Below are 21,938 nucleotides of genomic sequence, written 5' to 3'. Positions count from 1 at the left end.
AGGTTTCAGACTAGCAGCTGTGTTAGTCTGTATTCGCAAAAAGAAAAGGAGTACTTGTGGCACCTTAGAGACAAACAAGTTTATTTGAGCATAAGCTTTCGTGGGCTACAGCTCACTTCATCGGACGCATATGCTCAAATAAATTTGTAAAGGTGCCACAAGTACTCCTTTTCTTTCTAGTAACAAGACAAACTGTGTCTTAAAAGAAACACACGAACCTTTCCACTGTTCTGCTGGTAAGCAAGGAGTGGGGAAGAGAGAAGAAAGGAAGACCTTGTTGGAAGGAAAGTAGCAAGGATAAACTTTTTCAAACTGGGCTTTTGCTAAAGCTAGCAAGTTTAACTGAAGGGTATAAAGAGAGCCATCAAGCTGAAAGTTATCAGATCCTACTTGATCATGCCAGGATGAGAGTTTTCACTCAGTCTGGCCTATATGTAAGTATACTGATCACATGCTTATGGATACTTTATTACTGTATTGGGTGTTTTTAGGCTTAGGAATGTGTAGGGCAATTGATTAAAATATCATTTAGCCTTTGGGCTTAAAAGAATTTATGGTTAAATTAGTGTCTAATGGTCTCCTATTTTTAATAATTTCAGTTAATTCCAGCAGGGCTGGTATCACATCCCTACCTGACCAGAGACACTGGAGAGTCATCATAAAGCTCCCATTCAAATGGGAGGGCCACATCCTAGGTGAAACCAGTATTCTCCATCTTCTATGCAAGGGAACAGGATTTGAAGCAATGAAAATTCTCCAGAAAGGGGGAAACAGAGAAAGTAGGAGTTAGTGCTAGGTGTTAAAACCACAGAGATGGAGAGAAATGAAGGGACATGCTTTTGTAGCAGAGAGGACCTTTTTGTACTGCAGGCCCAGCCAATGTCAAAAGAAGCTGGCTGTAGAGAAGACACTCAATGATTCAGAGAAGCAGCTATGTGCAGGAGAGGGGATCCTGCACACCCTAAAGGATTCTGACCAAACCCCCAAACTACTGCCTTGAGTGGTGAGGAAACTGAGGCAGGGAAGAGCACATAGGCATTTCATTGTTTTGTCTAGATGTGTATGTCTCTTGTCCTATGGTGGTTTGGGTCAGAAATCTTTACTAAGCCTGCATGTTATGTGCTTGAAATCTCAGCTGTCCCTGAAGAAGTAAACTAAACCACAGAATGCCTGCAGGGTTGGAGCTCTGGGAAGGTGCTTAAGCTACTGGGATTTTTAGAGAGGTCTTTGGAGAGGGGGAGGGTCCACATTTAGCTTGGAGACTGTGGCCAGCTGGATTGCAGGTCCCAACTCTGAAGGGGTAACAGAATCTGTGCCCACAAAGTGTGCTAAAGAGGCCAAAGAGACACTGCTTGACCCTGGAGCCTATTTAGACCAAGGAGAACTTAACAGTGTTATGGGACTTAAATGCATCAGCCTTGTGTGCATCTAGTTGGGGGGCTCTTTAATAGGGCTGTGATGGTGCGGTTAAGGGGGAAAAGTGTGTGGCTGGAGTTCTGCTGTATTCCTGTAATTCCCAGATGTCTGATTATCCTCAACCCCAGGAGTATAGCCAGGCATAATTTAAAACAGCCTCAGGACTGCTGGGGAGGAAAGTCCTTGGGATTCCCTCTGGGATCAGTTTCTATGATGCTTCCCAAGAACTCACTTGCACTCCAGCCTTTGTCACTGAGATATCTTTATTTAGCATACAGCAGTGCTATACTGAGTTGATTAGACTCAAATGCAGGTGGGTCGGATGTAGGGTGACCAGCCAGCAAATGTGAAAAATCGGGACTGTCCCTATAAAATCAGGACATCTGGTCACCCTAGACGCATGCAAAGTATATTACAGCTCCAAAAGTACATGACAACTCTCTCCCTTTATAGACATTACACATCTCATTACATTTACTATACATTGCCTCACACATTTTTAGATGGGCTTGGTTCATTTGCAGGAACCAACCCCTCCTGTGCAGCAAGCTCTGTGCTCAATTGCTGTACTCAGCCTCATCTTTACATTCTTAATAATAGTGCCCTTTTATCTTAGCTAGCTCAGGCATTGTCTTTCTAATCTACTGCCTTTACTCATTTTAGAGTATCAGGGTTGGAAGGGACCTCAGGAGGTCACCTAGTCCAACCCCCTGCTTAAAGCAGGACTAATCCCCATTTTTTGCCCCAGATCGCTAAATGGCCCCCTCAAGGATTGAGTTTACAGCCCTGGGGTCCGCAGGCCAATGCTCAAACCACTGAGCTATCCTGTTTGCAGCCTGCTGGGTTATTTACCTCCCTAATCCCATCGTCCAGGGAAAGGAGGCCTCCCCCCAGGCGGTAACAGTCCCAGCCTCTCAGCCACCCTCCCAGCTCGCCGGCTACCCACGCGGGGCGGGCTTGGGTCTCGGCTGGCACAAACACGCAGCTGCAGCGCTGGGGCAGGCGGACGGCGGGGGGCGCTGTGCGGCTCCTCCCCCGGGGGCGCCCACAGGAGCTGGCGCCGGCTCTGCGGCCCGGGGCGGGGCGGGGCACGGCACTGGGCAGCCCGGAACCCGCAGGTTTCCCGCCCACGCCGAGGCCAGGCCTTAAAATCCCTTCCCCGCCCCTGGCTGAGCCTCACCCCCTCGGGGGTGTCCGCCCCTGCCTGAGCAGCGGGACCTGCCGCTCCCCGCGAGCGCCCGGGCAGGGAGGGGACCGGGGCCCCGCGAAGGCGGGCGGCGGAGGCGGCGGGGCTGCGGCGCGCACGCAGGGCCTGGTCGGTGTCATGGCCGCGTCCCGGCTGCCTCCGGCGGCGCTGACGCTGAAGCAGGTAGCAGCCCGGGGGGTCCCGTCTCGCCGCCGGCCAGAGCCCCTCCTTCCCCAGGGCCGCCCAGCCGGGGGGTCGCGGTGGCGGCTGAGGGAGTCGCTGCTGCCGGAGCGGGGGGCTTCAGCCCCTGCTGTTAGGGGCCCGGGCGCAGCCAGCGACCGGCCTGGCCCGGGGCCGCTGCCGGGTTACAGGGTGCAGGGGCCCGGGCTGGGCTCAGAGGCTGCCCGTTACCTGCCACCTGGGCGCGGCCGGGTGGCTGGCACAAGCCCCGGCGTTTTTCAGAACCGGAGCGGGGGGGGGCAGTTGGTAGCGCCAGAGACTCTGCTGAACCGCTTGCGGGGGGACTTTGGGTGAGTGGCTTGGACCAATTTTCAGTCGGGCTAAGCACCCACAACTCCTCCAGCTGGATGTCAGTAGCCTCCCCTCCGTTTTCCTCCTAGACCCCTGCCGAGCCTGCTGCCCTGCCCTGAAACAGCTCTTGCCAAAGGCTTGTCTCCACCCTAAGCCTGCGTCGGCAAAATTTATGTTGCTCGGAGGTGTCAAAAAGCCACCCGCAAGCAACATCAACATAAAAATTACATCAACATAAGCACTCCTGTGCACAGCGTTATGTCGGCAGGAGAGCTTGTACCGCCAGCATAGCTTCTGCCTCTTGTGGAGGTGCTTTTATTATACTGACGGGAGAGCTCTCTGTACGTATAGACGTTGGCCAAATCTCTGATGCCCCCCTCCGTGGCCAAAGCTCAGAGACAGTGCTGCATCCCCTCCTCCACCTCACAACGGTTTTTGACAGGGTCAACTGTGCTCTTCCTCTGGTAATCTGACCTGGCTTGGCTTTCATGACTGAGTCCTTTCCTGATTCTTTATCTCTCTAATTGCTCCTTCAGCATGTTGTTTGAAGAATCCTTCTAATCCCCCCTCCCAATTTTCTGTGTGGGTTCCACAGAGCTCCCCCTCCTTCTTTTCCTTCTCCAATACAGCTATAATTTCTGTGCCAACAACTCTGATATTTAGAGCTTGTCTGTGCAAATATTATACTGGTATAGTTAAAGTAGTATAACCCCCCTAAGTAAGTGTGGACACTGTAGTACTGATATAAAAGTGCTTATACTGGTATACCTATTCCGCACGTGATGGGGAATAAGATGTACCAGTGTAATATACTTTTATACTGGTAAAACTTCATCCACACTAGGGTTGTACCAGTATAACTAGGCTTGGCAGAATTTGATTTTTTTTTTTAAATAATTTTGACGGATAACATCAATGTTTATTTTTATGCATTTTTTTTAAATTTTAGGCTATTTCAATTTTCACAGTTGTGGGGAATTATGAGGGGTTCAGACAATGATTATTTAAAGACTGGAGACATTGATATTCAAAAAGTTAATGCTTTATAATCTTTAAAACCTAAATTGTCAAAATATACAAAGTAAATAACTTTAAATCAACTTCTGATAAGTTCTCAAGCAGTATTTTTCTTACTTTGCCTGTTCATACATTTTGATTATCAGTAGAAATATTTTTTTATTTATTTGTGCATGTATAGTGAAATTTACATTTACCAATACACATCTGATCCTCCCAAGCCTAAATATAGTGATGTCAGTTAAAAAAAAAAAAATCACACCTCTAACTGAAATAATTATATTGGTGCAAAAGCTATATGTAGACCAGTCTGTAGATTGTAAGATGTGTGGGGCAGGGACCATCTTTCTGTTGTGTTTATAGAGGGCACAGTGGGGCCCTGGTCTATGACTAAGCACTTTGCAATATACAGTAGCTAATCATGGGAGTTTCTAGTTCTTTTTATAGATTTCCTTCTATTCCAGCGGTTCTCAAACTGTAAGTCAGGACCCCATTTTAATGGGGTCCCCAGGGTGACTTACACTTGCTGGGGCCCAGAGCTGAAGCCTGAGCCCCATCGCTCGGGGCCAAAGTCCCAGGGCTTTAGCCCTGTGTGGCAGGGCTCAGGTTACACACCCTGGGGTTTCAGCTTTGGCCCTCCTGCCCAGGGTGGTGGGGCTTGGGCAGACTCAGGCTTCAGTACCCCCCCCTGTGCTCGTGTAGTAATTTTTGTTGTCAGGGGTCCCGGTGCAATGAAGTTTGAGAACCCCTGCTCTATTCCAATAGCCCAGCTCAGATCATTCAAATTTAAAATTTACTCTGTTTTTCTTCTAAATTTTAAGCTTATTATATACTAAACTTGCATAGCAGGTACTTTTTCTTGGTTCATTTAATTTCCAGGTGGTATTTGGCTTAAATCTCTACAAAGGTTTTAAAAAAACTTTTCTTTGATAATATAACTGACTGGAGACCACTGGAGCAGCAAACATGACTGGCATTTCCCCTCTTCTTTGCAGTTCTTGAGACGGCAGCAGGTTCTTCAGTTATACAGAAGAATTCTCCAGGCTATTCGTCAGGTACCTACTGAAACTGATAGGCACTATCTAAAGGAGTGGGCAAGGGAAGAATTCAAAAGAAATAAAGATGCAACAGATGAGGTGAGCAATCGGAGGCAGAAGCCTCATAGCAGTGTCTTTTATATACTTGGCAGCACTCTTAGTGCTACAGAGTATGGTTTGTCATATGCTTTGTTTTTTTAAGAACTGCACCAAGACTTCTATAACACCTGTTTTTGTATCTATTTTGCTGATTTTTCTAAAACAAGTAATGTTTATACAAAAGCGATACAATATATTGGGGAGAGATTTCAGAGTGGTAGCCGTGTTAGTCTGTATCTGCAAAAACAACGAGGAGTACTTGTGGCACCTTTATAGACTAACAAATTTATTTGGGCATAAGGTTTCACGGGCTAAAACCCACTTCATCAGATACACGGAGTGGAAAATACAGTAGGAAGATATATAGCAGCATACGAAAAGATGGGAGTTGCTTTACCCAGTGGGGGAGTCGAGACAAATCAATTAAAGTGGGCTATTATCAACAGGATGAAAAATCACACCATGAGAATGATTAAAAGATTAGGAAACAGGGCTTATAGTGATAGACGCAGTCTATTTAGTTTAACAGAGAAGGTTAGGGGTGACTTGATTAGTCTGTTAGTATATACACAGGAAACAAATATTTAATAATGGGCTCTTTAACCTAGCAAAGAAAAGTATAACACAATCCAATGGCTGAAAGTTCAAGCTAGACAAATTCAGACTGGAACTGAAGCGTAAATTTTTGACAGTGAGGGTAATTAGCTATTGGAATAATTTAAGAAGGCTCAGAGTGGATTCTCCCATCACCAACAATTTTTAAATCAAGATTGGATATTTTTTCTAAAATATATGCTCTAGGAATTATTTTGGGGAAGTTTTATGGCCTGTGTTGTACAGGAGGTTGGACTAGATGATCACAACGGTCCCTTTCTGGCCTTGGAATCTATGAAAACTATCAACACTATCTCTCCTTTTCTTTCTTGCTTGTAAATAAAGTTTTTCTGATTATTTTTTTTCTGATTTCTTAAATTGAATAAACAAAACAAAAACTGCTTGCTTGAAATAAGAATCAGACAAAACTTTTAATTTTACAACTTTGTATTGAATAGTGGAGAGCAATTTTAAGTTTACTAATGCTGGGCCTGCCTTTTTATGATATCTGTTGGGGTTATGTTTAGATTAGTATTTATTAATTTTGGCTGAACAAAACAGATTTGACTTGATATCTGTATAGGAAGCGGCCATGGGTGGGGAAAACTTCACCTTTTCTCAAACATTTCTACACCCTGTCTTGCCAGTTGTGCACCTTTCCTAGTCAGCAGTAAAGAATTACTGGCTGGAATTATGCAGACTAAAGAATTTCAGAAGAATGTCCACACCATTTATCTCTTAAAAATCCCTCTCTACGATGCACATCTGTGGTTCTTACCATTTATTCACAGAAACATTGGAAAGGACATGGACGTATAAAGAAAATACTAATGTAGTTAGATTTTTTGAATCAAAGAAACTTTTCCACTTACTTTTAAGCCACAGGAATAACCCCCAATGGCACTATTAAGAACTTAAGGAAAAATGAATGGCACATTAATATACGCAGTGTTGTAGCCGTGTCGGTCCCAGTATGTTAGAGAGACCAGGTGAGTGAGGTAATGTCTTTTATTGGACCAACTTCTGTTGGTGAGAGACAGTTGCTTAACCTATCATAATGAACATATTGTGTTGTCTTCATTGTTTTAGAGGCTGAATGCTTTATTGTGTGCCGTTGACTCAGGCAAAGAAATTGAGTGAAAAATGCAGCAACTCTGGCAAAAAGCTGTGTGCTGTAGTGTGTTATACGTGTTCAGCCCAACAGATTCCATTTCACTTTACAGGATGCAATTAGGATGATGATTACTCAGGGCAACATGCAGCTTCAGGAGCTTGAGAGAACACTTCAGCTGGCAAACTCCTAACCTTAATTCTGAGAGCCAATGGACTTTCATCCACTGTGAGAAGTACAGTACTTTCTCCAGGATGCAGCACCTCGTCTTATGCAAAGATACTGGTAATGTTTCAAGGTGGAATACCGTACAATTCCATTATTTCCTTTCTCTTTTTGAGTCTGTTACCTGAATATTTGGCATAGACAAATTACTTACGCCATATTTGTTCAAATAATCAAAAGTGTGGCATAATACTTGCTGAGAGAAGAGTAGCATTGCCAAAGAAGAAAGAAATTCAAACCAGATTTTTTTTTTCTACGTTAGTACTTCTAAATGTTACAATCTTATGGGAGTCTTCTCTAGAGTCCCAAACTCCTGAAGTTTGTTTCATAATAAACTTGTTCAAAATACTAAGAAAATTCCCCATGTGTAGGTGATAACTTGATCCTGTTTGTTTGAAGTAGTGTCTTTAATCATAATCATGATTGATTAAACCTTAACAGTGTGAGAGAATTTAACCTAGGATATGGTTATTGCCAAATTAAGAAATAGCTCTTGTGATTATACTGACAAGTGTTCATCTCTTACATAAAGTAGAACAAACAGAAAAGGTATATTAATGTTGTGGCCCTTCCTCATGTTGTATTCCCCACATGAATGGCAACATATTTTGTTTATCAATTTCAAAAGTAAAGAAGGTTGAGTTTCTCTGAATGTAAATAGCTATATATCCAAACAACAGATGTACACAGCTGCCAGCTAGTATGTCTTGGTTCAGTTCTAACAAGCAGCAGACCAAGTTTCTTCAAAGCTATACCTGCAGACTTGGTTGAAAGACTTCACAAGGCTGGTTAGCCAACCACTGACTGACAGGCTGTTAGAAAGAAATTTCTCCTGTAGTTAGGCTATATTCCAAAATTGTTGTCTATGGGGTTTCTTGAGCTTCTCTCTGAAGCATCTGGTTCTGGCTACTACCGAAGACAAGACTCTGGATTAGACAGCTCTCTGGTTTGTGTCGAGAGAGGTTGCTCCTGTGGATTTTTTAAACAGACACTGACAAGATGATTTTAAAAAAAATGGAATTCAAAAGAAAATCAGTATTCTGGTAATAGGCTCTTTATTACTATGTCCTGATTTTTTTTTCTTCAGTTCTTTAAAAAACGATCTGCTTCCTTGATGATTAGAAGGGCCTTTTTGAGCAGAGCCTGAGTATATCACCATCAAAGGCCAAGTCTTCCCACCCCTCCCACTCCCCTTTCTCTATCTGCACACTGCTGCAGGGTTACAGTTTCTTGCAGATCATGCTGACCAGTATTGTCTAATTGTTTCCTTGTCTCTTTCTGTCTGTATCACCTAATGTTTTTGTATTGTACATAACACTGTAGGCTCTTTGGGGCTGGGACCATCCTTGTTGAGGCCATGGGGCTTCTAGGAGCTACCACAATACAAAAAATAAATAACATGCACTCTCAACACACTAGTGAACTTGAGTAAGATAAGATTTTTTTTTCTTCATTTTAACTTGTCTTCAATTACAGTAACCTTAAGGGATAAGAGAGTGTGATTTTTTTTTTTGTCATTAACACTCTGTCCCTTTTACAGTGTCGAGCTCAGGATTTAAAATGTACTAGAACCCTTTTATTGTAACATTAAATTAATTGTGCTTTATATAAACTTATGCTGGCCTACTCCCACAGTAACACAAACCTTTTAACAAATTCACAAAAAAAGGAAAAACAGTTAAAACATTTGAAACTTTGTTTTGAAAACTTCCCTTTTTCTGTCTAGAGAGAAACTTTGCTTGGTAGTCTTAAGGTTATAGTAGAAGTCTTTGCTGGAAAAGTCAGATTTAGCTGGCAACTTCTGAGGGTTAGTGGGTGAAGTTCAACCAACATACTTTTAAAATAAACACACCCAGTGGGAGATATAAGCTTCATGGATCTTTTCTAAATTGCAGCTTCGGTTTGTTCCTTGCGTGCACTTTAGCTGCTAGAAACAGTCACTGGCAAAGCACACAAACTTATTAGCCATTCTAGTATTTAGCAATCTCGATCAATCTTGTTTTTAGCTTGCCTCTTTGGTCACAGGCTTACAGCAATATTGCAAGGGTAGATACTCCTCGCTGGCTAAGCTGGTCTCTTAGAAGGCAAAAGAGGTAGAAGAAATAAGGAGGCACTGACAAATAGGCAGGGAGTAATATTAGGAACATCAGGTTCATATCCCAGCTGTTGCTCAGGATTTAGCTGACACTCTAAAGGTGATGTCATCCGGCTCCTTCTACTTGTCTGATCAGATTAGGACATCATTCAGATGCAGGAAAATGATGTCGAGGTCCCAACAGGTGTGAGAGTGGTAACAACCATGATTAGTGAAGCTCTGACTCACAGTAAGGCCTTTCTCCTCCTCCCTCCCTTCAGCAAGCTGCCAGCTGCCCCCAGAAAAACATAGTACAGAAAGAGATGACCCCCTTAATCAAAACCAACATCTAGCAATCCTAATGGGCATTTCCTTTCACTTGTATTATAGCAATTCTGTGATTTTACCAGAGTCTTGAAACTGTGTAATCACAGTTTTTAGTTCAAACATTCAGATTGTAAATTTCTTTAACTCAGCTTGTGCTTAGTTTTTATAAGCAATTTTATATAACAAATTGTACAGGTCAAAATGAACTTTGTCACTCCTTACCCACTTTGGGCAATATAAGACTTCCAACCAGGGTACAGTCCTTGACTGAGAACGTCCCATGAAGTGCCTAACCCAGTTGGTTCCATAAGTCTGTAGGAGCACAATGTGCGGACTCCATCAGAGTCCATGTGAGTCTTTCTGCCAGAAGCCTTTTAGGGGTTATGAGATCTGCTGCAGGAGTCCATGCAGGAATTAGAAACTCTTCTGGAATAATGGGATTAATTTTGGGTGTGTATGTAAAAGGGCAGGGTGGATTATGTGGGTAGTAGCCAAGAATCGCTTCAATTTTGCCTAATGTGTAGAGTGTGGGGTAGGGGAGAATGCGAGAAAAGGCTCCCTTTCCCTGTGTCCCATGGTAAACGTTGTGTTGAATGAATAATACCTGTCACTAAATTAGTTTCAGAGTAACAGCCATGTTAGTCTGTATTCGCAAAAAGAAAAGGAGTACTTGCGGCACCTTAGAGACTAACCAATTTATTTGAGCATGAGCTTTCGTGAGCTACAGCTCACTTCATCGGATGCATACTGTGGAAATTGCAGAATATCATTATTATATACACAGACACCATGAAACAATACCTCCTCCCACCCCACTCTCCTGCTGGTAATAGCTTATCTAAAGTGATCATCAAGATGGGCCATTTCCAGCACAAATCCAGGTTTTCTCACCCTCCGCCCCTCCACAGACAAACTCACTCTTGCTGGTAATAGCCCATCCAAAGTGACCACTCTCTTCACAATGTGTATGATAATCAAGGTGGGCCATTTCCTGCAGAAATCCAGGTTCTCTCACCCCCTCACCCCCCTCCAAAAACCACACACACAAACTCACTCTCCTGCTGGTAATAGCCTATCCAAAGTGACCGCTCTCCTTACAACGTGCATGAAAATCAAGGTGGGCCATTTCCAGCACAAATCCAGGTTTTCTCACCCACTCCCCCCCCCCAGACACAAACTCACTCTCCTGCTGGCAATAGCTCATCCAGCTGACCACTCTCCCCACAATGTGCATGACAATCAAGGTGGGCCACTTCCAGCATAAATCCAAGTTTAACCAGAAGGCGGGGGGGGGAGGTAGGAAAAAACAAGGGGAAATAGGCTACCTTGCATAATGACTTAGCCACTCCCAGTCTCTATTTAAGCCTAAATTAATAGTATCCAATTTGCAAATGAATTCCAATTCAGCAGTTTCTCGCTGGACTCTGGATTTGAAATTTTTTTGTTGTAAGATAGCGACCTTCATGTCTCTGATTGCGTGACCAGAGAGATTGCAGTGTTCTCCGACTGGCTTATGAATGTTATAATTCTTGACATCTGATTTGTGTCCATTTATTCTTTTACGTAGAGACTGTCCAGTTTGACCAATGTACATGGCAGAGGGGCATTGCTGGCACATGATGGCATATATCACATTGGTGGATGTGCAGGTGAACGAGCCTCTGATAGTGTGGCTGATGTTATTAGGCCCTGTGATGGTGTCCCCTGAATAGATATGTGGGCACAGTTGGCAACGGGCTTTGTTGCAAGGATAGGTTCCTGGGTTGGTGATTCTGTTGTGTGGTATGTGGCTGTTGGTGAGTATTCGCTTCAGGTTGGGGGGCTGTCTGTAGGCAAGGACTGGCCTGTCTCCCAAGATTTGTGAGAGGGACCTGCATGAAAAACCTCCTAAGCTTATCTTTACCAGCTTAGGTCAAAACTTCCCCAAGGTACAAAATATTCCACCCTTTTGTCCTTGGATTGGCCGCTACCACCACCAAACAAATACTGGTTACTGGGGAAGAGCTGTTTGGACACGTCTTTCCCCCCAAAATACTTCCCAAAACCTTGCACCCCACTTCCTGGACAAGGTTTGGTAAAAAGCCTCACCAGTTTGCCTAGGTGACTACAGACCCAGACCCTTGGATCTTAGGAACGATGAACAATCCTCCCAACACTTGCACCCCCCCTTTCCAGGGAAATGTTGGATAAAAAGCCTCACCAATTTGCATAGGTGACCACAGACCCAAACCCTTGGATCTGAGAACAATGAAAAAGCATTCAGTTTTCTTACAAAAAGACTTTTAATAGAAATAGAAGTAAATAGAAATAAAAAAAAAATCCCCCCTGTAAAATCAGGATGGTAAATACCTTACAGGGTAATTAGATTCAAAACATAGAGAACCCCTCTAGGCAAAAACCTTAAGTTACAAAAAAGATACACAGACAGAAATAGTTATTCTATTCAGCACAAATCTTGGGAGACAGGCCAGTCCTTGCCTACAGACAGCCCCCCAACCTGAAGCGAATACTCACCAACAACCACATACCACACAACAGAACCACTAACCCAGGAACCTATCCTTGCAACAAAGCCCGTTGCCAACTGTGCCCACATATCTATTCAGGGGACACCATCACAGGGCCTAATAACATCAGCCACACTATCAGAGGCTCGTTCACCTGCGCATCCACCAATGTGATATATGCCATCATGTGCCAGCAATGCCCCTCTGCCATGTACATTGGTCAAACTGGACAGTCTCTATGTAAAAGAATAAATGGACACAAATCAGATGTCAAGAATTATAACATTCATAAGCCAGTCGGAGAACACTTCAATCTCTCTGGTCACGCAATCAGAGACATGAAGGTCGCTATCTTACAACAAAAAAACTTCAAATCCAGAGTCCAGCGAGAAACTGCTGAATTGGAATTCATTTGCAAATTGGATACTATTAATTTAGGCTTAAATAGAGACTGGGAGTGGCTAAGTCATTATGCAAGGTAGCCTATTTCCCCTTGTTTTTTCCTACCTCCCCCCCCGCCTTCTGGTTAAACTTGGATTTATGCTGGAAGTGGCCCACCTTGATTGTCATGCACATTGTGGGGAGAGTGGTCAGTTTGGATGAGCTATTGCCAGCAGGAGAGTGAGTTTGTGTCTGGGGGGGGGGAGGGGGGAGAGAACCTGGATTTGTGCTGGAAATGGCCCACCTTGATTTTCATGCACATTGTGGGGAGAGTGGTCACTTTGGATGGGCTATTACCAGCAAGAGAGTGAGTTTGTCTGTGGGGGGGCGGAGGGTGAGAAAACCTGGATTTGTGCTGGAAATGGCCCATCTTGATGATCACTTTAGATAAGCTATTACCAGCAGGAGAGTGGGGTGGGAGGAGGTATTGTTTCATGGTGTCTGTGTATATAATAATGATATTCTGCAATTTCCACAGTATGCATCTGATGAAGTGAGCTGTAGCTCACGAAAGCTCATGCTCAAATAAATTGGTTAGTCTCTAAGGTGCCGCAAGTACTCCTTTTCTTTTTACTAAATTAGTTAATCCTTATAGAACCTCTGCAAGATAATTTTTGTACCTAAGAATTATCTGCATTTTATAGATAGTAAATTAATGGGAAAACTGGGATTAGAATTCAGGGGCTTAGTTCCCACTAGGGCTGTCAATTAATCGCAGTTAAAAAAAAATTAATTGCAATTAATTGCAGCTTTAATCGCACTGTCAAACAATAGAATACCAATTGTAATTTATTAAATATTTTGGATGTTTTTCTACATTTTCATCTATATTGTGTTCCATGCTGTAATTGAAATCAAAGTGTATATTTTTATTACAAATATTTGCACTGTAAAAATGATAAACAAGAAACAGTATTTTTCAGTTCACCTCATACAAGTACTGTAGTGCAATCTTTGTCATTAAAGTGCAACTTGCAAATGTAGATCTTTTTTGTTACATAACACCACTCAAAAACAAAACAGTGTAAAACTTTAGAGCCTACAATCCACTCAGCCCTACTTCTTGTTCAGCCAGTTGCTAAGACAAACAAGTTAGTTTACATTTACAGAAGATAATGCTGCCCTCGTCTTCTGCCCACCAGAAAGTGAGAACAGGCATTTGCACGGCACTTTTGTAGCCAGCATTGCAAGGTATTTACATGCCAGATATGCTAAACATTCTATGCCCCTTCATGCTTCGGCCATCATTCCAGAGGACATGCTGATGATGCTTGTTAAAAAAATAATGCATTAATTAAATTTTTAACTGTACTCCTTGGGAGAATTGTATGTCTCCTGCTCTGTTTTACCTGCATTCTGCATATATTTCATGTTATAGCAGTCTCGGATGATGACCCAGCACATGTTGCTCATTTTAAGAACACTTTCACTGCAGATCTGACAAAACGCAAAGAAGGTACAAATGTGAGATTTCTAAAGATAGCTACAGCACTCAATCCAAGGTTTAAGAATCTGAAGTGCCTTCCAAAATCTGCAAGGGATGAGGTATGGAGCATGCTTTCAGAAGTCTTAAAAGAGCAACACTTTGATGTGGAAACTACAGAACCCGCACCACCAAAAAAAGAGAATCCACCTTCTGCTAATGGCATCTGACTCAGATAATGAAAATCAACATGCATTGGTCTGCACTGCTTTGTATTGCTAGCGAGCAGAACCCGTCATCAACATGGACGCCTGCCCGCTGGAACGGTGGTTGAAGCATGAAGGGACATATGAATCTTTAGTGCATCTGGCATGTAAATATCTTGCGATGCTGGCTACAACGGTGCCATGCGAATATCTGTTCTCAGTTTCAGGTAACATTGTAAACAAGAAGGGACAGCATTAGCTCCTGCAAATGTAAACAAACTTCTGTGTCTGAGCAATTGGCTGAACAAGAAGTAGGACTGAGTGGACTTGCAGGCTCTAAAATTTTACATTTTTATTTTTGAATGCATTTTTTTGTACATAACTCTACATTTGAAAAGTTCAACTTTCATGATAGTCTGCACTACAGTACTTGTATTAGGTGAATTGAAAAATACTATTTTTACAGTGCAAATACTTGTAATCAAAAATAAATATGAAGTGAGCACTGTACACTTTGTATTCTGTGTTGTAATTGAAATCAATATATTTGAAAATGTAGAAAACATCCAAAAATATTAAATAAATGGTATTCTATTATTAACAGTGCAATCAATTGCGATTCTTCTTTTTTAATCGCTTGACAGCCCTGGTTCCTTTGAATTTATTATTTTAAACTGCTTCTCATTTCCCACTCTGTATCTACAGTTTTCAATGTGATCAACTCTGTAAAGCTAGAAAACACAAAAAAAATAGCTTTCTGAGCAACATTTATGTTTAATTACTAGGCAAAAACATTTACTTTTTATCAAGATGATACAAAAATTAAATAGATAACATGCCTCTGCATTCCTACAGTAGCTTAAACAATTGACTTAAAAAAGTTGTAAACATATGAAAATGTCTAATTCTTTTTTTTGACTACTGAAGTCAAAGCATTAGCATTAACAAATATCTCCATTACTACAGATATACTGTACTTGTCTTAATAGTGCATTAATAAGAATTAAAAATACTGTAATATAATACAATTTTCTTTGCTTTATACATGTACTAAAGATATGAGCTCGATTTCTAAAGAGTTAATATGTTTACAATACTGTAAAATACGTTTTGTTCATCTGGATTTCCAGTGTCAAGAGATTGCTTGTTTTTTTTTTCCTTGGCATAATATTGCAGTTTTTTTTTTTTAAGTGGAATGATTTAGGATAGCTGTTCCTGGGCTATCATGATCTCTGTTAAATAACCTTGTCTCTATCTTATGGAGTCTCCGACTAGATTAAAGCACAAAGCCCTAGAGGGATAGAGCTGCAACTATCTATGGTAACTTATGTTTGTACATTACTGAGCAGAATTGGGGCCCAACACAGTTGAGGCCTTTAGACACTACTGCAATATAAACGATAAATAATAAGCTGAAAGATTCTCAATAGCAGTTCACAAAGGGGAATTTTCTGTCCATCAAAGTTGGACATTTTCATTTATGGCAAACGATGTGGCCAAACTGCTATCACAATTTTCTGTTCAGTACAGTCAGCCTTGGTGTTCTGCTAGTCAGTTTGCAGGTGTCTAATTATTAAGCTTGGTGGTCTGGAATGGATTTTCCTTTAGAAAATAATGGACATATAAGGTCCCTAATTCTTTTGTTTTCCCACATCCATTTCCCTTTAAGTGAAAAAAAGAAGAGAGAGGGGGTTACTTAAGAGGTGCTAGGCAAGTCATTTGGAGTGAAATCCTGGCCTTACTGAAGATAATGGGAGTTTTTCCATTTACTTTAGTGGAGCCAGGAATTCACACTGGGTCTGTGTTTCATGCTCCTATAGAAAATTGGAATTTAGGCATCTCAGAGGCAGAGTCTTGCCTATGAACGTACTGCTGCTCATAAAACATAGTGAGGACTTGGTAAAATATTTGCCACTCATCTGATAAGAAATTACAACTTTTCAATAAGGTTACTTGAATAGATACCTTCACTAATCATGTAACCTGTAATAATTATTCAAACAATAATTAAGGAGAAGTCAAAGTTACAATATGCTTGAACAATGCAAACCCAAGGCAAAGGAAAGTATCAGTGGGAAGCTTCTGTAAACAAAACCATTTCCATTAGGTGTTTTTTGTGACCTACAAGGAAATGGGAAAACTCTCCCTTTAGAATGTGATTTGGGTTATTGGTACCTGGTGATGAAGTACCTGGTAATTCTTATCTCTGACTGTAAAATTTTATGGGCTCATAGTATCATGAGTGTGTCCCATCTGCAGAGACTTACTGTTTTATGACTACATAGACAGTCTTTTTGGATATTTACTCCCGGTATTTCTGGAACTTCTAATTTCTAAAATTACATCTCATTAAAAGGGGCAGTTTTTATATTTGTATGTATTGGGTGCAATACTCTACATACTAATAGATCTCAAAATCAGCCATACTGCAGTTCATATAAAAAACAATTCCTCAGTTTCCATGCCTGCACCTGTTTTCTTGATGCTAGCTTTCTTTTTGCACCTTAGTCCTTAATTTATTGAGCTCCTCTTCTAAACTTTTAATATGCTCCTTGAGTGCAGCTTTGTCTTGCTGTGCTTTTTGATTAGCTTGGCACTGGGCTTCGTCAATCTTCCGCTCATACCACTTTTCCATTTGAGTGGAAACAGCCTCAAAAAAGTACTGAGTAATCTCCAGAGCTTGTGAAGTGTCTTTGATCTGAGGGGCTGGTTGATCTCCAGGCAGAGCGGATGGTTGCTGTGGCTGGGTATGTGTCACTGTATGGTGCTGGGGCCTGTGTCTTGACTGCCCACTTTTGCCAGACTTCTTTGTTTGAGTTCCTTTGTCTATGAAGTAGCCACTCTGTTGCTCAGTCTTTGCAAATTCAGTCAAGGGCTGCAAAGCAGTTTGTACCTTAACATGTCTTAATTTGGAACCTGAATGCTCTGACAATGGCACTTCCTGTTGGAACCTGTCAAAAGCACTGGAGCTAAAAGCTTTGTCTTTAGGCCTAACAACTTGAGGGACTGCAGAAGGAGCTGGACAAGCAGATATCATTTGTTGCTCTGCACCTATAAATTAAAAAAAGAATGAGAGTTCTGAGCAGACATTTATGCAAATATTAAAAGAGAATCTCCCGTTCTGAGAATTGGGAAGGCCAAGGTTTCCTATATACCATGCTATACATTTTGTAGACGTTTATAATATATTGTCTTATATCTAGGGCTGTCAATTAATCGCGAATAATCACACTTATAACAATAGACTACCACTTGAAATATATTAAATATTTTGAATGTTTTTCTACATTTTCAATATTGATTTCAATTACAACACAATACAAAGTGCACAGTGCTCACTTTTATCATTTTTACAGTGCCTATATTTGTAATCAAAAATATAAACAAAAGAAACAGTATTTTTCAGTTCCTCAAAAGTACAGAAGTGCAATCTCTTTATCGTGAAAGTGTAACTTACAAATGCAGATTTTTTTTGGTTACATAACTGCACTCAAAAACAAAACAGTGTAAAACTTTAGAGCCTCCAAGTCCACTCAGTCCTACTACTTATTCTGCCAATTGCTAAAACAAACAAGTTTCTTTACACTGCCTGGTTCTTATTTACAATGTCACCTGAAAGTGAGAACAGGTGTTCACAGGGCACTTTTGTAGCCGGCGTTGCAAGGTATTTACATGCCAGATATGCTAAACATTCCTATGCCCCTTAATGCTTCCGGCGCCATTCCAGAGTACATGTTTCCATGCTGATGATGCTCATTTAAAAAAAAAATGCGTCAATTAAATTTGTGACTCTACTCCTTAAGGGGAGAATTGTATGTCTGCTGCTCTGTTTTACCCACATTCTGCATGTATTTCATGTTATAGCAGTCTCGGCTGATGACCCAGCACATGTTCTTCTTAAAAACACTTTCGCAGCAGATTTGACAAAACACAAAGAAGATACTGATGTGAGATTTCTAAAAATAGCTACAGCACTCAACCCACAGTTGAAGAATCTGAGAGGAATGAGGTGTGGAGCATGCTTTTAGAAATCTTAAAAGAGCAACACTCTTATGATGGTTTGGGTTCTGTAGTTTCCACATTAAAGAAAATCAGCCTTCTACTGGTGGCATCTGACTCATGATGATGAAAATGAACATGTCAGTCCACACTGCTTTGGATCATTATCAAGCAGAACCCATCATCTCCTGCAAATTGTAACCAACCTTGTTTGTCTGAGTGACTGGCTGACCAAGAAGTAGGACTGAGTGGACTTGTAGGCTCTAAAGTTTTACATTTTTATATGCAGTTTTTTTGTACATAATTCTACAGTTGTAAGTTCAACTTTCATGATAAAGAGATTGCACTACAGTACTTGTATGAGGTAGAATTGAAATATTTTTGTTTTTTACAGTGCAGATATTTGTAATAAATATAAAGTGAGCCCTGTACACTTTGTATTCTGTTGTAATTTAAATTAATAATTTGAAAATGTAGTAAACATCCAAAAATAGTTAAAATAAATGGTATTCTAGTGTTAACAGTGCAATTAATTTTTTTAATCGCTTGACAGCCCTACATATATCACTTCTTCCTATTGATAAATTCACAGGCTAGTGACTTGACTTACACACATTTGTTCAAAGAAAATGCAGCCTACTTGCCCGAGAACGTATATTGAGGCGGGATGATAGGATGCCTTTTCTGTAGGCCAGCAAGATCAGACATCACAGAGATCAGGCTTTTGGTCTTTAGGTTAGTGTGTGCTAGTAGGACTACGCTTAGCAAGCTGTTCATTTCAGTAATATTAGAATCAGAAAACCAAATGTTCTTCAAGAATGGAATGTACTCCTATGGTGATCATCAAGGGAGAAAAAAGGAAGAATGAACAAAAAGGGTGTGGAGTTAGGACAGATAAACCATAAAAGATTAGTTTATACATATGGGGATAAGGTCCATGCACCAATAAAACAAATACAATATAGCTGATTCAATGGAAACTTGACGGTTTAGTGCACTCTTACATGTAAGACCCTGGGTTGGGAGAAAACCCAGCCCTCCACTGTCCCTGAAAGTGGTAGAAACTACATCTATTTTCACCAGCTGAGGATTTGCCAAGAAAAATATAATAAGATAAGGTAAATTCCTGCCAACTAAGCCCTGAAACTTTAGTGGTTGCCTTGAAGGAGGCAACATGTTTTATCCAGAATGTATGGAGATGGGGGAAGAGGGGTATTGATGACTGGAAGGAAAACATACCACTGAAGTTAAGTAATCTTGACATTTTTATTCCCCTGTGAATCAGCACATGCCTTTGAAAACTACAGCTAAATGTCTAACAGGATTATACCTGATGCAGTGTCTTGTTCAACAGCAAAATAATGCGTTCCAAAGCTTTGTTCTGATGTCTGGACTCTACTCCTTCCCATGTCTTCTGAGAGACTATTTTGAAGTGTGATATAGGAATGCTGCTGTGAGTCCTCTGACTGTAGTGGGCTCTGGTTGGTTTTACAGTCCTTGGCACTATGGAGGTTCTCTGTATCCAGGGTCTCAGTGAGGGACTCACAAGTGGACAGAGTTGATTTTGGTCTTGAAGATCTAGAATCTCCAGAAAGCTTCATCTCCAGATTCTGAATCTTTAACATGCACCAGGTTTTCAATTCATCCACCAAGGAAATCTGTGAAAGAAAAAGGTTTGGCAGATTTTAAGTCAGTATGTATTACTCCAGGTACAATCTTCAGTCCATCTACGATGGAGCTCGCTATAATGTGCCTGTGCCATAGTAAAGTTACTGTTTACAACAGCAGCCCTCGCTGATAATCACTACACATCACAGTAAATGGTAATTTTCTAGTGGCATAAACAACATTTATACACAGATGTTACAGTTCAGCAAGACAGTGATTAGAGCTAACAGATTTTAGGAGAAAAAAGTCCAGATCAAACACTATTGGGTTTTTGGGGACAATGGTGCCACCTCTGATTTCTGTGCTTCTCTTGTTTTTGTGCTAGAAGAACAGATAACACGGTCACTTACAATCAACTGCTGGTTTTCAGGTTACAAAAATGCTTAGTATTAGAGGGCATTTGCTGATGAACATTTTAAAAATTCAGTAAGAACTGAATTATATAGAAAGAACAGTCCCTGTATACTTCAGTTTGCCTGTTATTTATGTGGCACTGTGACTTTGTGCCATGCAAATAACATGTCCTTACCCAAACAGTTTACTAAGGGTCTAAGCCAAAATATATTGAATTCAATGGGAGTCTTTCCACTGATTGAATCAGGCCCTAATAGAACAAGAATATATATTATGCTTGTTAAGTATAATTCAGATAGGAGATTGCCTGTTATGGATCACTCTTTCTTTTGGAGTATTAGAAGACTGAGGTTTCTTCAGTCTTCATGGAGAAGGCTCAGAGACCAGCAGGTAGAGAAGACAGTTTGATACCCAGGCCTCTTGCTATAAAGCTTTGGGCAGCTCTAATTGTTGTTTCTGCCTCAGAAGTACGTCCTCTGGATAAAGTGGTTTTGGGGATGAGAGAGAGAGATCAACAGATTAAATGATCATCCCTGTCTCCATAGGCATATCTGGGCAGTAGTTATTTTAATATTACGCCCCTATTCTTGTTTATGGCAGCTTTGCAAAGTTGTGTCATGAAAATCTACCAGTACAGGTATGAAATGTATTTCTCTACTCTTACTGGGTCTTTCATAATGAAAATACCTAGTTTTTACTTCCCTATCAAAAGAGAGTTACTAGCCCTGGATGAGTGTGCAAGTAGAACTTTACTAGCATGTTTGTGGGGAGTTTGTACCCAAGAGATGGATTCAAAACAGCAGATGGGTATCTGCTAGAGGACAACAATATCTGTTCCAGTATTCTGTTAAAGAAATAAATCTAAGTAATAGTGGCTTATTTGCAGCAATGCTCAAATTGGGAAAAGTGTGGTATTGCCATAATGCTACAGGGAAGGGACTGCAGTCTTCTGCCTCTCTCCATGAAAGTGTTTTTCAGAGGAAGAGGGCAGAGATAGATCAAGGAAAAGAGTGTTTGAGGAAGGGGATCGTCTCAGCGTACAGTGAAAAGATCACCTAAGGAGGAAAAAGTAGAGTATCCTTTTTAGGTTGTAGAAAGCAGGTTTAAAATTCCTTTTAAAAAAATTGTACATTAAAAAATCACGGTTGGTCTATCCAAAAGACACTCTGGTGACAGAAGAACTAATAAAATGACCACCAGGATCAAGAGAGTAAAAGTTGAAAGGGATGTTCTTGAGTCAAATTTTCAAAATGTTGTGTGTTGTTAAAACTTCTAGTGATTATTTTAAGGAAAAGAAGTCTTTGTTAAAAGTTTCCATACACCCAACCCTAAGTTGTCAGAGTTCAGACCAGATTTTACCTTCCTGACTTCTGGAAACTCCCCAGCCCCACCAAAATAACCTTTTAAAGTCCACTTCAAATATTTCAGAGGGTCAGATAAGCATCCAGACCTTTCACTGCTTACTGGAACCAAACTTTCAACTAATCCATCCCTTACTGCTATTTATTTATGTTAATTGTGTGGAACAGTTGTTCCTCCCATACCTGCCGTTTCTCTCCCTCAGTTTTTTCGAGTTCAGCTTGCTGTTGAAGGCGATGAAGGCACTCTCTTCTCTCTGCAGACAGCCTCTCAGCCATTAACTTATCTAAAACACGGAGCTGTGGTAGAACACAAAAGCTCAGTTCAAAAGACCACGTTAGGAAAAAATCAGTGTACATCTGAT

The 21,938-nt window shown here is 41.2% G+C and overlaps 2 protein-coding genes across 16 annotated transcripts in view; one reads left to right on the top strand and one right to left on the bottom strand.

Moving 5' to 3' along the window:
• The first annotated feature begins 2,487 nt into the window (after positions 1-2,487).
• Positions 2,488-21,938, top strand: part of LYRM2 (LYR motif containing 2) — a 32,089-nt gene continuing 12,638 nt past the window's right edge. For 5 of the 6 annotated variants that reach the window (XR_006289486.1, XR_006289487.1, XR_006289485.1 and 2 more), the window contains exons 1-3: positions 2,488-2,785; positions 5,146-5,286; positions 7,104-7,276. Coding sequence is in view for 1 of the 6 variants with exons in the window: in XM_037894477.2 (XP_037750405.1) it covers positions 2,741-2,785; positions 5,146-5,286; positions 7,104-7,184 (267 nt within the window). In the remaining 5 variants the exon portion in view is untranslated. Of the gene's footprint in view, positions 2,786-5,145; positions 5,287-7,103; positions 7,574-21,938 lie in introns of those variants that run through there. The other variant, XM_037894477.2, reaches the window with a different exon arrangement.
• ANKRD6 (ankyrin repeat domain 6) overlaps positions 14,945-21,938 on the bottom strand; it is a 160,598-nt gene continuing 153,604 nt past the window's right edge. For all 10 annotated transcript variants that reach the window (XM_027825484.3, XM_037894471.2, XM_043542660.1 and 7 more), the window contains 3 exons: positions 21,760-21,873; positions 19,524-19,851; positions 14,945-17,245 (listed from right to left, as the gene is read on the bottom strand). In XM_027825484.3, the coding sequence (XP_027681285.2) occupies positions 16,680-17,245; positions 19,524-19,851; positions 21,760-21,873 (1,008 nt within the window). In that variant the 3' untranslated portion in view covers positions 14,945-16,679. The remainder of the gene's footprint in view (positions 17,246-19,523; positions 19,852-21,759; positions 21,874-21,938) is intronic.

This window comes from Chelonia mydas, chromosome 3, assembly GCF_015237465.2.
Source record: "Chelonia mydas isolate rCheMyd1 chromosome 3, rCheMyd1.pri.v2, whole genome shotgun sequence".
Classification (NCBI taxonomy): domain Eukaryota; kingdom Metazoa; phylum Chordata; order Testudines; family Cheloniidae; genus Chelonia; species Chelonia mydas.
The sequence above is the reverse complement of the archived record's forward strand: the minus strand, read 5'-3'. Positions and strand labels throughout refer to the sequence as shown.